The 21,402-nt window shown below is 41.8% G+C and overlaps 1 protein-coding gene and 1 long non-coding RNA gene across 4 annotated transcripts in view; one reads left to right on the top strand and one right to left on the bottom strand.

Annotated features, from left to right (window-relative positions):
- Window positions 1-1,471: 1,471 nt before the first annotated feature.
- LOC119873976 lies at window positions 1,472-3,437 on the bottom strand. Of its 2 annotated transcripts, XR_005367150.1 has the most exons (4): window positions 3,002-3,437; window positions 2,828-2,854; window positions 2,546-2,674; window positions 1,472-1,735 (listed from the first exon to the last, which is right to left on the bottom strand). It is a non-coding gene; the product is annotated as an uncharacterized LOC119873976 (long non-coding RNA). The 2 variants fall into 2 exon arrangements; XR_005367149.1 differs by having other exon boundaries at window positions 2,546-3,437.
- A 112-nt stretch (window positions 3,438-3,549) lies between these two features.
- SVEP1 (sushi, von Willebrand factor type A, EGF and pentraxin domain containing 1) overlaps window positions 3,550-21,402 on the top strand; it is a 181,682-nt gene continuing 163,829 nt past the window's right edge. For both annotated transcript variants that reach the window (XM_038553086.1, XM_038553085.1), the window contains exon 1: window positions 3,550-4,080. In XM_038553086.1, the coding sequence (XP_038409014.1) occupies window positions 3,550-4,080 (531 nt within the window). The remainder of the gene's footprint in view (window positions 4,081-21,402) is intronic.

The raw sequence follows: 21,402 nt of genomic DNA, 5'->3' as shown, positions 1-21,402 counted from the left end.
AAATCTTTCTAGCTTTTTGCTTACTGGGAACATGGTAGGATTGTATGTCCCCATTCCCTTTGGAATTAGAGATGGCCAATGAAATGGAGCAGAAGTGAGGGGTGTCACCTTCGGGGACAACTGTAGGAGCCCATGAGCAATTCATTATGTTCTTTTTTTCTGCCACAGCACTCTTGTAAGGCAATGAAACATAGCCTCCGGCTACAGGTTTGGGTTTATTAGTCGGGATCAAGTTCAGCTGAATGTGACAGAAGAGTCAACGTCAAAGTGGGTAGACGGGAAATCTGAGATGAAAATGGTGGTTCTGCTCCATAAAGTCTGCAGGAAGTTAGGCCCCTTCCAGCTTGTTACTCACCCATTGCTAGAATGCAACTATTTTTTTTTTAAAGATTTTATTTATTTATTCATGAGAGACCCAGAGAGAGAGAGAGAGAGAGAGAGAGAGAGAGAGGCAGAGAGAGAAGCAGGCTCCCCGCAAGGAGCCCGACGTGGGACTCAATCCCGGGACTCCAGGACCACGCCCTGGGCTGAAGGCATGCGCTAAACCACTGAGCCACCCAGGGATCTCAGAATACAATTATTCTTCTCACGGTCCAAGATGGTCCAAGATGGCCACCAGAGTTCTGCAACCATAGTCATGTTCTAGGTAGAAAGATGGGGTGGAAGGAAGAGACAACAGATAAAAGATAGCAGTTACCTCTTAAAGAGATTTTCTGGAAACTGCCACACAAAACCACTATATATATGTTTATCATTGCCTAGAACCTAGTCATATGGCCACATTCAGCTGCCTGGGTGGCTGGGATATGTAGGCCATATACATTTATATATATATTTATATATCAACACTGTATGCCCAGCTAAAACTCAGGAGCTCTATTACTTGAAGAATATGAGACCGATATAGTGGGTAGGTGACTAGGAGTCTCTGTCACAGTGGGCATATGAGCCCAGCTAGGACAATTAATGATGGCCCATCCCTTCAATCACAGAGTGGGCTAAGGGACGGGCATATAACTCATGGCTGCTCTAGTGGAGTCCTTCTTTAAGGCCATGGTGGTTGTTATCTTAATAACTTTTCAAACTTAAGGAGAAGAGTCTTTCCTTCTCAGATCCTAAGTGTGAAGACAGAGACCAAGTGTAGCATGCAAAGAGAAGCATAAGAGAGAAGAGAGAAAAATGGAAGACCTAGGTAGTTCTTGATTTCCTTTCCAAGCCTTTTTGAGACCAGCTCCACCCCTAGCCTTTCCCCAGTTTAGCTCTATGAGCCAAAAAATCCCCTTTTGTTTAAACGAGGAGAAGCTGGGTGCCTATTGCTTGCAACCAAACAGTCCTAGAGCAATTGTCTACCTCCCTGGAGTTTTGTGGACAGCACATGAGCTAGCTCACATAGTAGTTGCCATGGTGCCTGGCACATCCAAGTCCTGAAATGTTAGCTCTTAATGATGTGTTTGAAATAACACAGAGTAGATACAATTTGGAAAAACTTTTTTTTTTTTTTTTAAAGTCTCAGCTCAAATGAGGTCTTGCTCATTCATTCCCCAGGAGGATTTTGACCTTTCTCCTTCCTGTTCCCCATTCTCCATTCCTGCAGTCGTCTTACTGCTTTGTCAGTGTTTGCCAATTATATTGTCTTCTGATATCCTTTGAACTTCTGGAGGACTGGATCTGAGTCTTATTCAACTTTAAAACCTAGTATCGAACATTCTGGCATATGATCGATGGCCAATAAATACTGTTGGGAAAATAAGAATTTGAAGAACATTCATGATTAAAGGTGGTGATAATAGAATCAGCATTTATAGAGGACTCACCATATTCTAAGCACTGTCCTAAGAACTTTAGGTTTTTATGATTAAGTCCTCACAATCACCCTACCAGACTGTTATTATTATAATTACTCCATTTTCCAGATATGCTAACTGATGTCAAGGTCATACAACTAGTGAATGAGATTTCATCCCAAACTGACTCCAGAACCCTCACATTTCAACCAATACACGGTGATATCTCTCAGTGAAGGAATTCCATTAAATTTAGATGGCATTAGATCTTCTGATACTAGAGATAGAGGAGATTTTAAGATCACTGAATTCCATCATGAAACAGATGCAGAAACTGATTCCAAGGATGGGAGATAACTTGGTTTAGGTGGTTTATGTAACTGCGGGGGCCTTTCTACACAAGACCCCTGACTGCTAGCTAGAGTGTTTTAATGGTTAATGTTTTAACCAAGGGCCCGGCCTCTAATGCAAAGTGTGCCCTTACTTTTGGGGTCTTGCTTTGGAAAAACCACACCCAGGTGGCAACTTATGTTTCACAGCAGCTGTGTGCCAGGTACCACTCAAAGTCAAGGAAGTAGACCTCTCTGGGTCTTGCCTGTTGAAACAGACATGAGAGGGGACTGGGGAAAGAGGACCTCTATTCATTCTTCAGATTCCAGCACAGATGTCCTTAGAGGTTTCCCTGACCTCCTCAAGGTCAAGTCTGGCTATCTAAGATCCCCTTTACAGGGCTTGGTATTGAGGGCTAGAATTCTACATACCCTCGGTGGAGTATCCGGCTAATAGACCATCTCACTTGTTACCCTGTAAGTTCCCTGGGGACAAGATCCATGCGGATTTCTGCTCCTCATTATACTCCTGGTGTCCTGGCACATAATAGGTGCTCAAAGCTATTTGTTGAATGAATGAAGGAGCAAACGAACAAAAGAATTGAACGCAGGGGTGAAGCAGCAGGACAAATCCCCGTGCGCTGCTGCGGGAGGGGTAGCTGCAATCCCCGCATGGTGTGGCCTGAGGGGGCCCTCCAGAGTCTACACACTCACCACACAGCACGCATCAGAAATCCCCACCTGGAAAGGCAAATAAACATGCATGTGGAGAGGGTTGTGGGGCACCGAAAAGGAGACCCAAAAAGGTGAGCAAGCGGCTTTCAAAGGATGCTTTCCCCTGGCTGGCCAGCCTGTGTGTGTTTTCCTCTACAAAGTGTTTCCAATTACTGTGGCACTCTCGGTATCTGGATCCATCTCCAGCGAATTCCTCTGCAGCTCCTGCCAGACATATGGGATCAATCAGGGCTTCGGCGCTGGTGCGCTTGCTGCGGGAATGTTGACAGGCTGACAGACGCGGGGTTCTGGTGTCATGGAATCTCCGAGGCTTTGGCTTGATCCCGGGCGGAGAGGGAGAGGGAGAGGGAGAGGGGGAGGAGAGAGATAGAGGCAGAGATAGAGGAAGGAGAGAGCAGAGGGGAGCGCGAGGGACAGACGGAGAGGAGGAAGAGGGCGAGGGAGGGATCTCCACGCGGGAGATCTTTCCTGACTGCCCCCTTTCCTTCCAACATTTTATAGGCTTCGGGCAGAGAGGGCGGAGGAGAGCCCCGCCGGGGAGCCCCGCGAGCCCGCGAGCCCCCGAGCCGCCGCCCGCCGCCCGCGTCCCCGGGGCCGGGACCCCAGCGCCCAGGCTCCGGCCGCCCCGCGCGCCCCCCGCGCCCCCCGCGCGCCCCTCGCGCCCCGCGGGCTCCCGGGCCCGCCGCTCCGGCCCCAGCGCGATGTGGCCGCGCCTGGCCTTTTGTTGCTGGGGTCTGGCGCTCGTTTCGGGCTGGGCCACCTTTCAGCAGCTGTCCCCGTCGCGCAACTTCAGCTTCCGCCTGTTCCCCGAGGCCGCGCCCGGGGCGCCGGGGCGCCTGTCGGTGCAGCCCGCACCGGCCGAGGACGCGGCGGGCCGCCGAGTGGAGCGGCTGGGCCAGGCGTTCCGGCGGCGCGTGCGGCGGCTGCGGGAGCTCAGCGGGCGCCTGGAGCTCGTCTTCCTGGTGGACGAGTCGTCCAGCGTGGGCCAGGCCAACTTCCTCAGCGAGCTCCGGTTCGTCCGCAAGCTGCTGTCCGACTTCCCCGTGGTGCCCACGGCCACGCGCGTGGCCATCGTGACCTTCTCGTCCAAGAACAACGTGGTGCCGCGCGTCGACTACATCTCCCACCGCCGCGCGCACCAGCACAAGTGCGCGCTGCTCCGCCGCGAGATCCCGGCCATCGCCTACCGCGGAGGCGGCACCTACACCAAGGGCGCCTTCCAGCAAGCGGCGGTAAGGGGACCCCCCCCGCCCCCCGCCCCCCGCCTCCCGCCTCCCGCCCGGGCGCCCCCGGCCAGTCCCGGGGCGCGCGGACGCAGAGCCGCCCTCTCCTTCCCGTGGTTGGGGGGCCGGGGAGGGGGCCCAGCGGAGGGCAGGCCCCTTCCCCTCTTCCGAAGGGGTCCCGGGGGTGCGGTTCGCGCCCCGCTGCCGGAGGCACACCGCGCCCGGGGCTGGGACAGGTGAGTGCGTTTTACGCAGCGCCTCGGAAGGTCAGGTCAGAGCAGCCGCACGGCCAGCTCCTCGCTCCTCGGGTCCTTCCTCCTGGCTTTGCGCCTCCGGTGCGCCTCTCCCTGCACGCCTTTCCTCTTCTGAGTCTGGGACCTCCATAGGATTTTGGGTTATAGCATCTGGAAGAGGAGGTCGGTTTTTAGAGGATGGACTTTTGCACAATATCACTTTTTTTTTTTTCTCTTCTGATTACCAAGTCATGCATACTCCAATGTCGAAGAACATTTGGAACACGCAGAGCTGTCTGACACGCACCGCACCGGCAAGCCGGTGTTGGTAGAATGAATGAAAGAGAAAGGAAGAAAGGAAGGGAAAACCCTGTAACCCCAGCCCTCCCCCTAAAAGAACCACCGTGGCACGTTTGGGCATAGGTTTCACAAAGCGGTAGCGCGCTGGTTTGTAGCCTGCGGTTTTCATTTGTTGTATCAAAAATGATCTACGCAAGTATATTATTATATCTAATATAGGTGTTCGAGATCTACAGCAGGTGCATACTATTCCACTGAATCCGTACACTGCAATTTATTTCACCTGTCACCTATTATTGGACATTTAGGGTCTTTATTAACTAAGTTACGGCAAACCACGCATACTTGTGCGCCCTTTTGACTACTTCCTTAGGAAGAAATTCTATAGAGCTTCCTGATTTAGAGACTATGAACATTTGTAAACTTCTTGAAACATATTGCCCAAGTCTCCCTTGGAGGGTTATTAAATTTACATTCCCACCAGTAGAGTATCACAGCAGTAAGGCTGCCTTACTGTTATTGAACAGTTATTCTAAATATCTGCCAGTGTCATAGTTATCTACAGGTATCATTTCAGCAAATTCACATTTTTAGTTTTATTGTGGATGAACATTTTCCAGTACATTTATTGGGCATTTGTATTTTCCCTTTAATAACTACCTGGTCATCATTTTTGCCTATTTTGCACTGCTAGTACGTGTTAGTTTTTTTTTTTTTCTTTTCTTAATGATTTGTGAAAGCTCTTTATATAGTAAGACCGGTAACTCCTTTTTGTATGTGTTGCAAATGTTTTTCCAGGTCACTGCCTTTTACTTTTGTTTATTGCAGTGTCGTTAGATGGATGATGTAAACTTTATTCAAATCTTCTAAACATTGTCCTTAAGATCCTAAATTTGCTTATCTTCTTAGAATGGACTTTTCATTTCCCAAATTGGAGAAATGGCTTCCCATTTAACAGTTTAATCCACCTGGAACTTATTTTAGCATGTGGTGTGGCAATATCTAATTTTACTTTTTAGTAAATAGTTGACAAGTTGTCCTAGTATCATTCGCTTGAAAGCTATCCATCCTTTCCAATTTAGTTGAATGCCACTTTTATCATACACTAAATGCTTATGGGTATTTGATCTTCTGGCTGCCTATTAATTTGTCTTACCTATTATTTTTAAGCTTTGCAAAAGTGATTTAATTATTATGACTTGACAATATATGTAAATATCTGGCAATGCAAATTCTCCCTTTTTCATATCCCTTTGAAATCAATTCTTATGTATTTATTACCTACTATTAATTTTTAATTAATTTTCACATATTTCAAGTGAAAGCAACCAGGATTTTGATTTCAATACAGAAAATATTGGAATACATTTTATTTTTGCCAATAATAAGTGGTTGTTTTAGAAAATAAAATAATCAGACAAAATTCCTATAAGTACACTGTAGTATTGTGATACACACCTTTCTTGACTTTTTGCAGTTGTTTAGAGGAAAGGTATGTTTTGTGCTTGCGGAAAGTGTTTGCCCAAAAAAGGATTATATTGTACATTCTCTTTTGTCACTTGACTTTCTATTCCACCGTATTTTCAGTTTTCTTTCCATAATAAGAAATAGACTCTTGCTTTATCCATTTTCAAAGTCACATAGTATTCCACTATAGAATATAAATTTATTTTTATCATGTAAATATCTATTATTATATATTTAGGCTGTTTTAAACAGCACTGTTTGACTAAATTTTTGCTCATATGTTTAATAATTTCCTCAATGCAAATTTCTAAAGTGGCAGCTATTATTGAATCAAAGAGCATGCCCATTTCTTATGGCTTTTGGTACATGTGCCAGGTTGCCCTGCAGAAGATTGGTACCAAATTGCACTTCTTGTAGGGCCTGGATTAGTACCTAGGATGCAGCCAACATAGGCTAGTATCATTTAAACAATCTGTCCCCCGCCACCACCCCACTTTATATGTGAAAAATAGAATCCTATTTTGAATTGCATTTCCTTATTAGTGAGGCCGAACGTTTTTTTCATAATTATTGGCCATATATAACTCTTCTTTTTTGAATATTCATTAAAATGTTTGGGATTATCTATTTTTTGTTCGAAGGTGATTCTTTTTCTTATTGATTTGCAAATGCTCTTTGCATCTTAGTGGTATTAACCCTCCCACTTTTAAGGATGAGGCAAGTAGTTTCTCTTGGTGTTTCACTCACTTTCTAAATTTGTTCATGGTGATAATATCTCTCATTTTATCAGTTGATTTTTCATTTCCTTTGTGCTTTTTTCGTTCTCTATGAAGTTTGCAAAACCTTTGCATTTAGGAGATGAAGTAACTCCTTAAAGATGTTCCCCTTTAATTGAAGTAGTTTCACCAGGCAGGGTTCAGTTCTGCAGATCCAGTTTCTCTGTTGGTCCCACACCAAGGACTCAGGAGATCTTAGGGCTGGCCTCATTCCTGATGTCACCACCCACTCCATCTGAGAAGAGCCCTGCTGCATCAGGGAAAAACTTGTCATATACCAGCTCCTCTGTTTGGATTGGCCAGGTTTGCGTGGGGCCTCTGAGTACGTTGATCCAAAACAGTTAAATGGGTAATGAATCGAGTACACATGGCTCGCCTCAAGACCTGCTCTGTCTTCAGCTTTTTCCTTCCAAGTACTACATCCTGTCTTGGAAAGTGAAATTGCCAACAAGGTTTCCCAGTGCTGTTCTTCGGTCTGGATCCATTTGTAATCTAGCAGGCCGAGACTTCTCAAAAGTTGGTGTTTGCTGAACTTCCGCTTGATTTTATTTTTCTTTTCTCATTTGGATCGGGGTATGTGAAGGTGCAGCTGGACTCAGTCCCTGGCTAACCTGGAAACTTAACATATCTTTACTGTACCTTTTCCAGACCTCTGATGAGCATTCTTAGGTATAATTAAAATATGGTATTGGGAGAAAATGGATAGAAGAGGAGTGATGTTTAAAAATGACATGAGTGGAGGTTTGACTATGGATGTCTGCGTGGGGATCAGGCAAGCCTATTTCAATGCGGAATTAGTTTGAAAATGGTAAGCTGTGTCGTTTGGGTTTGGATATGAAACTTGATACGTTTCATCATGGAAATGAGACAGTTTGTCAGATTCCCACGTGTGTGCAGAACGGTATTATTAGAACAGACTGTGAGCTGGGAAACTGAACATCACAGGAACGTTTTTGAGGTTAATTACTTTCCCCAGAAAAATTAGTTTTTCAAGCCTTTTCCGCTTGAAACTGAACGTCCACACAACTATACATGGACACAAACACAGGCAGACAAATACATAAACACATTAATGTAGACCTACATGCGTGCTTGCAAGTTCATAGCTACCCCTCACATCCAGACCCCTTATTCTTCTTACGTAGAAATCTCAAGATGTAGAATTTTCTTTACCAAGCGTGCAATTTGCTGTTAGCTTTCAGCATATGTGATTGACTAAACAAAGAGGATAACAGTGGGCTTCATTTTTTTTTAATTTGGCATCAGAATTGTACAGCTTGATGGGAGGTATATATGTGTGCACACTTACCACATTTTATTTCAATGGTCAACTGCATCGTAGATCTTTTCCTTTTAGACATCATCCCCGAGCACTTATCACAGCGTGCAAGGACTAAAGCAGTGAATCTGTGGTTAGCACAGATCCTTCCAGAAACACAGTCAGTAGAATGGAAGGAAGATTTAGCGCCTTGAACTTAGTTACAGGAAAACCTTTTACAAAATAAACAGAGAGCTCTTCAGATTATCCTTTCCAAGGAATGACTCTTCCCTTACCTTTCTTCTTAGTTTTTCTCCCCACTGGGTGTTTATAAATTGCCTTTCCTAAACTATGTATTTGGATTGGCCCCAATGTGAACGCAAGACTCCCCACCTCTTCAGCATTTCAAGGTGTAAGAAAATCAGAGCCCCTTGTTCCTACTTAACTTTTGTTAAATATCTATTAAACAAACAGCACGAAACTTCCTTTGAAAAAAATCTCTGCTTCCTCCATTGTTCCAGAGTTCCAGAAATATGATCCTCTCCCGGGGAATGTGCTGTCTCACCAAAAAATTCGAGCTCTAGATGGCCAGAAGACTGGGAATAGATGGGCAGCAGCTTTAGGGAAAGAGCATCATTGCTATATGTCTGCATTGGTATACGTTCACACTTTTACCAGGAGACAGATCTACTCCCTCAGCCTTTTGGGAAGAAAGAATCTGCTTGTAAGTTTTCTAATAAAATCTGGAGATGTGTGAGATGACACTAGACTAAAAGCCTGATAAAGGAAATTAGGGCCATTTTGTTTCCAAACAATAGACCAATAATAGCCTTTGTGCATTTTGCAGCAGTCTTCCTGATGGCCCAAATGCTGAAGGAATAGGGAAGGTTTGAGTTTTCCTTTCCTAGAGGGAAAGGTTGAGGGGAGTCATACAGTCTGCAGTGGATTCAGCTGTCCCAAACTCAGAACGTGATTTAGATGTCAAGAGTTGCTCATGGATGCAGAAGCTAAGTTTTTTTTTTTTTTTTTTTTTTTCCAGTGCTGAAAAGCTCTATTCCTAAATGTAGCTCTGGAAATGTTTCCTCTTTGGTGTTTCTTAAACTTTTAAGCAGTTCTCCTTTTGCGCTTGGAACTTGTTTTGTAATCCCATCCAAACTTTAGAAGTGTGAATTGAATGAGTCCTAGGTGCATAAAGTAGATCCAGACCTGATGTATATTTCCCAGGCAAAAATGGTACCAGAATTCCATATTTGAAGCAGAGAGAGCAAATCTCAAATATTGAATCCAAATGTCTTCTGAATCTACCACTTGCATGTGTTAGTTTTGTTTTTCCCAGAACATAGGGCATTGTATTATATTATTACAGGTTTATTTAAAAAATGTACACCTATTGCTTCTGTTATCATTATTGGCTGCCAGTGGTACGTTATGTTTGGTTGAAATGTAGCATGAGAACTCTTGGTCTAAGACCTGAATGCCTAGACACAGAGAGAGGTTGGACTGTTCTGTTCTAGTTCACTTCCATGGTCAAAGGATAGGAAAGGCTCTCCCATCCCCTGCCCCCTACCAGGTCCTCCTGGCACAAATGTGCTCAGAGAGGCTCTCTCTTCATAGTGGCCATGGAATTATTAAATATATTCATTCTTGATCAAATATACCTTTAATTTGTAAAGTGGTTTATAATGCACCAAGTGCTTTCATGTTAGGATTTTACAGAATCCGTTGTGCAGAGTCAAGTTTTACAGGAGCAGCATCAGATTCTAGAAGAAGTTGGATAACTAAATGCTCATCACAAAACTAAGTAAATGTCACAGTCAATCCAGTCCTCCGACTTGTCATCTTTTTCCTCCCCTCCCTGCCATTTCCTATCCTCACCCACATTTTACTATGTTACCTCCATGTCTTGGGTTATATCAAAATCTAGGGAGAAGTGGTGGATTCCATTTCTAGAATTGCAAAAGTGTTACGTAAGCCATAAAGCCTGGGGATCCCTGGGTGGCTCAGTGGTCTAGCGCCTGCCTTTGGCCCAGGGCGCAATCCTGGAGGCCCGGGATCAAGTCCCACATCAGGCTCCCAGCATGGAGCCTGCTTCTCCCTCCTCCTGTGTCTCTGCCTCTCTCTCTCTCTCTCTCTCTCTCATGAATAAATAAATCTTTTTTTAAAAAAGACATAAAGCCAAACACTCAAGCCCAGAAGACCTAAATAGTGGCTTTTAGGCCTTTTCATTCAATGGATGCATTCATTTGGATATATGTGTGTGTGTGTATATATATATTTCCTTTTTTCCTCCCTCACCCCTTCCATACAATATATTTTCTAATTCTAACAGATATTTTAAAATCGGAAGATAGCATTCAAAAAAAAATCTTTTTGTCTTACTCTTGACTAATTGGAATATGTAGCAATTCTGGGTGGGATTTGTCTCAGTTCATCAGAGTCCACACTTGGCTCATGGGATTTCCTTTCCTGGTCCTTGACTGCTACTCCATGGTCTAACACACCAATCATGGGTGGACCCTGAAATGGTGTAATCCTTTCTAGTTTACCTTCTGAGCTTCCTTATAAACCAGTGAATTAGCTAAAAGTAGGTTTAGCTGGATGTAATTGAAAAATCTAAAGTGCCACTGGCTTGAACACAATAAACATTTATTTCTGTCTCAAATTGTTTTGAAAATTGTAAGAAAATTCTAATATCATAGGTCTGTGATGTTTTCAGGGATCCAGAGTCTCTTCTTTCTGCTCCACCATCTATAGGTCACCTCAGTGGTTTAAGATAGCTGTTGGAGCTCCTACTATCAGGGCCTTATGCCAGACCCCGGGGAGGAGCACAGGGCAAAGATAGTACCATTATTAAGGAGACTCTGTGGCAATCCACATAATATTTTTATGTACGTTTGATGGGATGAGCACTGAGTGTTATACTATATGCTGGCAAATTGAAATAAAACATTAGATAAAATATTAAAGAATTAAAGCACTTCCCACAGAAAAGAAAAAGAAAAAATTACTTCTGTGTAGATCTCTTTCGGGACAGCTTGGGCTCATGCCCATCCTTGAAGAGGTTAAGCAGCCTTTGCCATACCGGTGTGCCTGGAAGAGCATGAGTCTAACCAGGGAAATTGTAGAAATCCCACTTCATTTCTTCTGCAAATGGCACTGGCCTGACTCAGCTCAAGCTAGAAGAGTCAGGCCTTGCCTGACTGAAACATTTTCATCCTTGTGCTAGATTACACTTCTTGTAGTAAAAACTATCAAAGTTCCAGAGCAATCCATTTACATTTTGGCAACAAAACCGTCTTGTGTTAGTTTCCCAGAAACCAGAAGCTTCTAAATAATGTGGCATCCACTTCCAAATCAAATAGTATACCGAACGTGATGGGAAAAATGCATCCTACAAAATAAAATCAGTGTTTTATCATTTATTTAATGAACCCAGGTTAACATTTCTCAGAAAAACATGGTAGCTTCCTTGGCTTTTCTAGAGTAAGCTGTCAGGTCAAGAGACATCTACATTACAAGGAATTTCCTGTTCTGTATTGTGTCTGCCTTTCCCTGATTTTTGAGACTGTTCTCTAAAGCTCCCCAGACCATATGAAGAATGGATTTCTGGCATAGACTCTGCTTACATACGGTAACCTGCTCTGGTTTGGAGGCCAATTGTGGATGGGGAAAACTCTGGGAGAGCTGATGATGTGCTTTGGGTGTTGTCACAGTGCTTCACTTGAAATGAATGATAGTGGTCAGAAGGTGAAATCTGCAACACATTAAGGTGTGTTTTCTTATCAATCTTCATAAGACAATTTTTAAAGTACGCATCGTCTTTGCCATCTGTCCTCATGAGGTCATCAAGCAGTTGCTGTTTATTTGTAGAAATAGTTAAGCAATAAAGATTTTTTTTTTCAAATCAGAGCATATATTTCTTTCAGAGGTGCAGGAAATGTGAAAGCTACCCACTTGAGGATAGAGTCTCATTACTATGTATGTCGTAATAGTGCTAGCTACTTTGTTTCTAGATGTGAATAGATGTAATGCAAAATTAAGGGAAAAAAATAACTTTCTGCAATATTAGTAGAGAGAAACATGTTGAAGAAAGTTCTTTGCAGGACCTATTCCATGATTGAACCATTTACTAAGTAAAGCTAGTTAACTTGGTGAATTTACTCAGTCGCTGAATAAGGAAGGTCCAAGTTGGATATTTTTCCAGTTGTAAGTTGCTACTAGAATATATAAAATATATTATAGATAGGTAGGTAGATAGATACATGTGTTCGATGCACTATTTTCTTCATTCCTGGGGAACCACTACGAATAGCCTTCATTGTGTATTGCCCATCCCACAACACTGGTTAGGATATATTGGCTGCTAATGCAAAAATGTAGGTTTTTTGGTTTTTTTGTTTTGTTTTTACATTTTTTTAAATTTAAATTCAATTTACCAACATACAGTATAACATGCAGTGCTCATCCCATCAAGTCCCCTCCTCAGTGCCCATCACCCAGCTACCCCATCCCCCCCGCTCACCTCCCCTTCTGCAACCCTTTGTTTGTTTCCTAGAGTTAGGAGTCTCTCGTGGTTTGTCTCCCTCTCAAATTTTTCCCACTCAATTCCCTTCCTTTCCCTTATAATCCCTTTCACTATTTCTTAGATTTAATTTTTAAAACAATTTCAAAGGTGATATTTAAAATGTATGTATGTGGTTAAGATATATACACTTAAATTTTCTCAGATATGAACTTTTTCAAGTTTCCATCAGCTCCACCTCTAAACTCATGTGCACCCATACTTTCCTTGTGCGTATTAGAGTGAGGGTCTCTTCCCTCAGCCAAAGAAGACCTTCCACCAAGTCTTTATCCTTCTTGCTTGTGTCTTCAATATCTTCTCAATGTAGAACATTCATGATACATCTATATATTTAAAACTTCAGAGCATATTTCGAGAGCAATATGATAAATTGTCAATATGTTTACAGACTTCAAAGTAAGAAAATCTTAAACAAAGTAATTACCACCAATCCAAGGAATTTCTTACAAACGATTAACTTAAGACATACTCAAAGATTCCTGTAAAAGGACATTCATCCCAGCATTACTTGGAGTAGGCAAAATTTAGAAACAATCTGGCTATGGTATGGGAGGGCTCAGTAAATTATACCTTTCTTCACCTCTCCCGAGTTCTAGATCAATTGGATTATAAAACAACGTACAAAGACAGGTGGAGAATCAAACATGCCCTTGTCTCCTGCTCATGGAGATTGTGGCTTAGGTGTATAGCTTTCTGATATTGAATCTTAAATTAAATGGACTTGCCTCTCCAGGAACAGACAGTTCTAGGCCCATGGGAGCTCGCCTTTGTAAAACTGAGAGAGCTCTTTCCTGGCAGCCAAAGGCTAAAGAGAAGGAGAAAAGGAGTGGCTGGGGAAAACCTTCTTCCCCAGGAGAAGAGTGAGAAATGGTGACGTAGCGGGGCTGGGGGGTAAGTGATGGCTGATACTCCACACAGAAACTAGAAAAAAAAAAAGAAATAAAATGGCACTTTTATTATCAAGAAATTGAAATGATACAATTCTAGTCTTTTCTTCATCAGATGCCAAATGCTGTAGCATTGAGTCTCTTAGGTGAATCTACTGAGTTGAAAGCACTGGCCCTCCAGACCTGTTACTCACTCTCCTAGTGCCACACTGGATCTTGAGAATCCAGATTCATGTACAACTCTGCACACAGAAGATAGTGGCTTTTCTTTTTTTTCCCATGGCTTGGCAAGCTAGTTATTCACTGAGGAGGGGACACTGTCACTAGACAGCTGGCCATGATGTGCTGCAGAGCAGGGTGGTGAGGCCACAGATGGTGGGCGAAACAGACTCCATCACCTTGCTGAGAGGTCTGGAGAATGTGGCCCTCCTCTGTCTTGTCACACACCGAGAGGGATGCTCACCCACTGCCCTGTCAGTGTCTCTCACTCAGGCTGGTAATTCTCATCAAAGAACATTCTCAGGGAAGAAGGGCTCTAACCCTGTAATGTTATCACATGTAAATGAAATGGTTGCCTCAAAGGACCCATTTTCCTCAATTAATTCTCTAACTCTCAAGCTTCATTTTTTTTTTATTGTGTGTTTTTTTTTTTTTGGTCCTGTGCAGTAAAAGACAGTCTGTTTGCCTGCTGTTGTTGATGAGAATGTTCAGGCACATTCAGATGTGTTGTTTGATGGTGTATTTTGATCCTGGCATTTCTTTCAGCTTGGCTCACATATTTTGACCTACACCAGTTGAGTCATATCTGCAAGCCTTGTCATTTTAATCCTATTTTATAGGCTTTACCTTTCCAGATGAATCTGAAATTCACTTTGAAAGAAGTTAAGCAATTTTTGTTTATGTTTTTCACATTTTTCACATCTTTCTAGCCAAGATTGCTCTCTTTTTAGTCACGATTTCCTTCAAAATATGCATGCTTGGCTTTTAAATGTTGCTTCAAAAGTAATGATTTCAGGCAGTTATTTTGTTGGAATTTTCTAGCAATAAAGATACCAAAATTTAGGCTTTTTTTAATCTAGTCAGTAGTAAAAATCTGCATTTTATTTTATTTTAAAGATTTTATTTATTCATGAGAGACACGCAGAGACACAGGCAGAGGGAGAAGCAGGCTCCCTGTGGGGAGCCTGGTGTGGAACTCACTCCCAGGCCCTGGGATCACGACCTGAGCTGAAGGCAGATGCTCAACCACTGAGCCACCCAGGTGGCCTCAAAATCTGTATTGTAAATACTCACCTGCAGCAGAAGTTATGTGGGACTCTCTTGTCTCAGATTTGGCACCAGGACCCATGGCTTAAACATCGAGGAACACCTGGGTGGCTCAGTCAGTTAAACATCTGACTTCAGCTTGGGTCATGATCTTGGGATCCTGGAATTGGGGTCTTGGGACTGAGCCCCATATCTGGCTCCCTACTCAGCAGAGAGTCTACTCTCTCTGCCCCTCTCCCCCACTCATGCTCTCTCTTTCTCTCTCTCTTTCTCACTCTCAAATAAATAAATAAAATCTTCAACAAAACAAAAGAACACTGAGCATTCCACATTTTTAAGAGAGCCATCAATAACTGAGAACGCTATATTCACTCAGAGTTCACAGTGCAGAAGAGAGCCTACAAAATCAACTGGCCCTCACCCCCATGCCTAGCACCCAGCTCTAGTCTCTATCACTAAAGGATTGAGGAGTGAGAGGTAAACAGAGACGGAGAAGCAGAACAGGCATTGGGATCCTGGGGAGAGCAGGGTTCACTGAAAGCAGATCTCTCTGCCCCTCATGGAATACTTTCCTTTCCAGCAACTCAGTAAAGAAGAGACGAGACTAGCATCTTACACACTGGTTGGAAATTTACTTGGGCAGAAGCTTTCAGTTGCCTCTGTGCCTACTTAATGGAGAAGAAGCAAGCCAGAGGCATGGCCAATGTCACAGTTTTGGGGGCACCAGAAGCAGAAGAACCTAAGATGAGGGTTCAAGAGCAAGTTGCTTGTTTGGGAGGTGATCCTACTAAACTTTAGGAACATGAGATAGGAACCAACAATAAGAAAGGTAACTAGAGCTAAACTCCCCCAGGGGTGTGGGGTAGGGGGCAGCATGGAGTTCCAGCCGTACAGTAACCACAACTGAGGAGGATCTATGGCATTTACAGACCTACTCTCACCTGTCACTGTTCAGAGCTGCTCTGTGGAAGGCATCGATTCTCTGTCACTGTCACCTCCTCTGCAAGTGGGCAGAGTGGTCTCCAGGCACCAAAGCTTGCCCTCTGACCACATCTGGTAGCCCACAAATCCAGGAAGCACCAATGGCTCATTGGTTTCTTTATTTATTTTTCTTTTTCTGTTGTTATTTGGTATTTTCTTTGTTTATGTTCGGCTGGAGTGTCTGGGGTTGTTTTGTTGGGGCTTCGACCTGGACCTTCCCTTACCTCCCTTCCCTTCCCTTCCCTTCCCTTCCCTTTCCTTTCCTTTCCTTTTCTTTCTTTCCTTTCTTTTAAATGTTTTATTTATTTATTTGAGAGAGAGACAGACAGACAGACATAGAGAGAGCATGAGCCGGGAGGAAAGGGAAATGCAGGCTCCTGACCTGAGCTGAAGGCAGATGCTTAACTGACTGAGCCACCCAGGCACCTGCTTTTTCTTTATTTTTTATTACTTTTACTCTTTCAAAATTTCCTTTTTCTCCTACAGTTTCAAGGCATAAGACCTACTATCAGGATTTATAGACAGAGATTGTTGCAGTCCTAGCAATAGACAACTTTGCAGGGATTGGAGAGTAATCCATATTCATCGATCTGACATGTTGCCCAAATGCGGAGGAACACTATAGGGACATACCTGATTAAATAAGGAAATTATAGGGAAACAGTGTAGTAAATCCATCATAGCACTTGTTCTGGAGGGGATGGGATGTTTGTCTCCCTTCTGCTTGATGAGGACAAAGGTCACATCTTATTTGATTTTATATATGCTCCAGGATAAAAAAAGTGATGTTTATTATAACCTTGGAGTTCTGGAAAAGACATATCTTCATATATTTAGCATTTTAAATTTTAGTATATCAAGGATACTGTTGTGCTTATCTGATTTCAAACTCTAACGAAAGGATGCTTATGACATCTTCTCAAAGGACTGTTTAGGAGGTGCCTGACTTTTGAAAGTATAATAATTTTAGCAAATTCACCTCTCAGACCATTTTCCTAAGGGAACAATATAAAGTGTTGAGTAGAATCTCAGGCAGGTGTGAATCGCTACCTGCAACCCCACCTACGCCCCCAAATCTGGTCAAGGGGGCAGGCTCCACAGCATCTCTGTGGAGAACTGCATGCAGTGAGTTCAGAAGGGACTCTCCAGGCATCTGAATTGTGAATTTGCATTCCCTCTCCACATCAGGTCCACACTGTCCTTTAACCAATCTTCCAACGTCATCCTTATAACAGCAAAGGTCAAGCAGTTATTTTCCTGTTTTTCTGTCCAGGGCATTTATCACCTCCTTCCTGCCTCTGGTGGGGCTGTATCATCATTGGTTATAAAGTCTTAGTTTTCCTAAATCCCCTGACCTATGTTCTCAGCCTCCACAAACAGGATTATTTGTTTTCATTCACAGCTTTGAACAAAATGCTGGTTTTATTGTCTGGCTTATCTATTTGACATATTCCAGCAACACGCTAGCAATTTCTTTTACTAATCATGATAATGATGATGAGTAATTGTTGCTTGTCAGGTACCACTCTAAGCCCTTTTCCCCAGATGAATTCATTAAATCCTTGCAAGAGCAAAATCTCCCCCAATAGGTTAGAATTATCCCCAAGTACAGATGAGGAAACTGAGACACGGAGAATACAAGTAATTTGACCGAAGTTATGCTGCTGGTAAGTCAAGGTACTGGGATCCACATCCTGGCAGTCTGAGCCAGCGTCTAAATTCTTAACCACCAGGTAGTACTACCCTGTGCTATCTTGTCTGGAGATCTGGTAGGTGCAGGGCCCTCTGATACATCCTTATCGTCGAAGTTCATTGCAAAGACCTGAGGCAGAAAGGGCAGCCATCATGGGGACTAGGTCTGGGGATGACCAAGCAGATGGCCACATGGAGCAGATGCAGGACCAGGAGGAGTGAATATTTGGAGATTGTCATTTGGACACTCTCTAAACATCTACTAGTCCCAAGTCATCACCCTTATCCCCCACCCCCTTGACCCCCATTTAGTCCAGGGAATTGACTTTCCTGAGCCACTTTTATGTAATATATTTTCACTGGCTTGCATCTCTCACCTCATATGCCTTAACAGATATGTCTACCAACCATTGCAGAGACCAAGGCACTGAGGCAGTGAAAGATCATCTTCTATTTGCAACATACCTGCTTCTGTCCTCTTCATTTATCTAGTTCCTGTATTCTTAGCTTTCTCTAATCCATAGTCAGTACTCAACTTCACACTCCTGATTAAACTACAGATATGACTCAACAGAATTCATTTCTTTTGTCCTAGGTACATCTAGTCCCTCTCTCAAATTATATGGCCCAAACTTAAGTTTATACATGTATATGCCAAACCTCCATACCAAACTTGGTCTTCCAAAACTAAATTGAGTTTCTCTTAATCTGGGATACACAGTGTTCCCCTGCATCATCACATTCTGTTTTTTTCTTTTTTTTGTATGCCATCCCATATCACAAAACAAAAAGAAAATCTCCTTATGACTATTCTAGTTGTTTCTTCAGGTAAAAAGAACCCTCGCTTTAGCAATCAGCTCCATGATCATCAATGCTTGGAAAAATCTTTCTTTAAATACCTTAGGCAATGAACTAGATTTATTTATGTATCTAGTGCGTAGTTAGGGAACACTGTCACTGTGGAAAGTGCAAGCATGTAATTAAATTATAAGAATAGGTTAATCCACCAGACTATATTACTCTCAAAGTAGTTTTAAAAGTCAACATTTTTGAGTAATTACAAATGTGTACATTACTAGAGTCACTGATAGATGATTTAAGGATATGTATAATAGGTCTTCTAATTTATTCAACATTAAATCGTTTGGGGTTTAATTTCAGGCTTGTTGTTTTTAAATATATGAAATACAGAGTCTTGCTCTAGAATAGTAATTGATGTGGTCATTTATACAAGCCAAAATACAAAACAAAACAGACAAAAAAAAGAAAAGCAAAACAAAGTGTCATTTATTTGGAACGCTAATAAATATCCCAATTAAATGTGTTTTTTGATAAATTTAAGATAACTATAACAAATAAAATACACAGTAGGTTCACGAACTTAAAATCTCCCCTCAACCTCGACCTCATTTGAATTTCCATGTGTCAGTACATTTGATTTGAAGTATATCTGGCCTTTTGAAAAGTTAGGTTTTTCCTGAAGCCAAAATACTTGCAATGTAGTGGTTAGGTTATCTGTGCCCTTTATATTGTCTAAGCTCCTGATAAATTTTTTCTTCATAGATGCTATTAATATACCTTGTAAGAAGACATCATTTCTTTCCTGACAGCTTTGATTCATAAATAAGATTTTTCTGCTTTCTGAGGAAATTTTTTACAGTTGAATTCTCCCAAAAATCTACGCTGTTCCCTGGCATTTGCTGCTTTTCTGGAAGAACAGTTTACTCTGATAAACTGTTTCAAAACAGTTTTTCTACTGGATAAGTCCAAGCATAGCATTCAATTCTCTCTTTTCTTTGTAGCTCATTTCTTCTATAGTCTGAGTCCATTACCAGTCATTTTCTCAGAGAATCGTACCCATCCTGAGTCCTTTGCCCACCTAGAGAGGCTGCCCCTTTCTGTTTGGATTGAGAGGGGCAATTCAGAGGTTGAGATGGATCATTTATATTCTTTCTCTCGAGAATTTGAAGTAGGGCATAAAAATGCTCCAAGAAAGTAGGTTTTTTGGGGTGGGGGGACCAGTAGGTGGGGAATATAAAGTTAAGACTGTGCACAGAAAACCAGAGGAATTCTATCAATGTAAGGAGAGAATGAAGATGTGTTGATAAAAACCGAGACAAGATACAACATGGCCCTAGAAGGACACAGATGGAAGGTTGGAGGAGTAGCCACTGGTTTCTGCAGCTTGAATGTTCCCGGTTCCAGTTCCTCCCCTTTATAAAACAAAACAAAACAAAACAAAACAACAAAAACTTTATTATTTTAGAGAGAGAGAGAACATGAGTAGGAGGAGCAGAGGGGGAGTGAGAGAGAATCTCAAACAGGTTCCCTGCTGAGCATGGACTCTGACTCAACTCTAGGCTTTGACATCATGACCTGACCCGAGCTAAACCAAGAGTCAGACAATGAACCAACTATGCCACCCAGGTTTCCCCTGGTTCTAGCCCTCTTGGGCCTCAGTATTTCTCTCTGCTCTTGGATTTGAAGAGATATTTCTATACGTTTCTAATAAATTTCCTACTTTCTTTAAGCTAATACAGTTAATATCCAATTTTTATTGCCAGCCAAGTGTGGTTAAAACATCATTTCTGAATTTTTATCTTGAAACTGTGCAGATACCTTTAATTTTGGGGGTAACCAAAGTCTTTGCTAACTTCCGTTTGCATGTGTTTCTCTAAAAAATAATTTTTGTTTCTTTCCTTTTTTATAGGAGTCATGTCCCCATTAATAATATTAGATAAAATAGGAAAATATAGTAACTATTATAGTTTTATCTCTCTTTTTATGTATATGTGTAAATGCATATATAATTATGTAAATATGCAGTAAAGCTGCAGTTTCTAATTTATAATCTGATTTAATTTATTTTATTTTAATGAAAATTTTCCCGTATGGTACCTAAAATTACCTTTTAAATGTATTTTGCCATGTAGATCTACCACAGTTCAATTTTCAAGGATTATTGGTCAGCTGTTACTACATAATTTTGTAGTTAAAATATTCTCATGCATCACTCTCAACATCTCTCAATATTTCCTTCCAATTTGATTTTTTTTGAAATAGGAATAATTTTTTTAAATTATACTTAGATCTCTTTCCTGCCTCATTAGATTAGCTGGACTTCTCCCATAGAAGTGATGGGGCATTCTTGTCTTCTTCCTGAATTTAGTGAGAATGTTTCAAACACGATTTTGCCCACTGGTTTTTAATAACTGTGTTATTAAGTAATTGCTGCTATATTTTTTCCTCAGTCATTTGTAAAATTATAAACTGATGTCCAAATATCATTTGAGATCATTTTATTTTTTCTCCTTTGCCCTCCTTAATGTGAAGAACATGAATAAGTTCCATATTATCTTTGACTTTAAAGGCTCTTACTTGGTCACTTGCATAGGCATTTAACATGTCAGCTGAAATCACTTTATGCATTTATTCATAATGAAATTAATAGTAAAGTTGGGTTTGATTTTATCTTTGTAGCAAATTAACAATTTGCCTAAAGTGACATGTCATTTAGCTCTTTTTCATTTTTATTTGGATTCTGATGACTATGCTCTTCGCTATTCAGATTTTCTTTATTCTTTGTGTGTCTATAGAATGAATAGTGGAATTCAGCATTATGGGAAGTTTGCTTGGTCTTTTGCCTATTTATCCTTGTTTTTACAGTCTGAATTTAGTCTGCTACTCATCAACTCCTGTGCACACCATTTCCCAATTTGATGTACTGTCCCTTTGGGTCCATTTGATAACGATTTGTGTCCATGTTTTAATAATGAAAGCATGTATGTGGGTGGAAAAACTCTGTGACCATAAATCTGAAGCTTAAGCTCTTTTTTGACCCTCTGGTTCTTCTGTAATTTGGCTAGACTGTAACAAATAGCCTAATGTT

Source organism: Canis lupus, chromosome 11, assembly GCF_011100685.1.
Source record: "Canis lupus familiaris isolate Mischka breed German Shepherd chromosome 11, alternate assembly UU_Cfam_GSD_1.0, whole genome shotgun sequence".
Lineage (NCBI taxonomy): Eukaryota > Metazoa > Chordata > Mammalia > Carnivora > Canidae > Canis > Canis lupus.
Note: the sequence above shows the minus strand (reverse complement) of the source record. Positions and strands in the feature narration are given on the sequence as shown.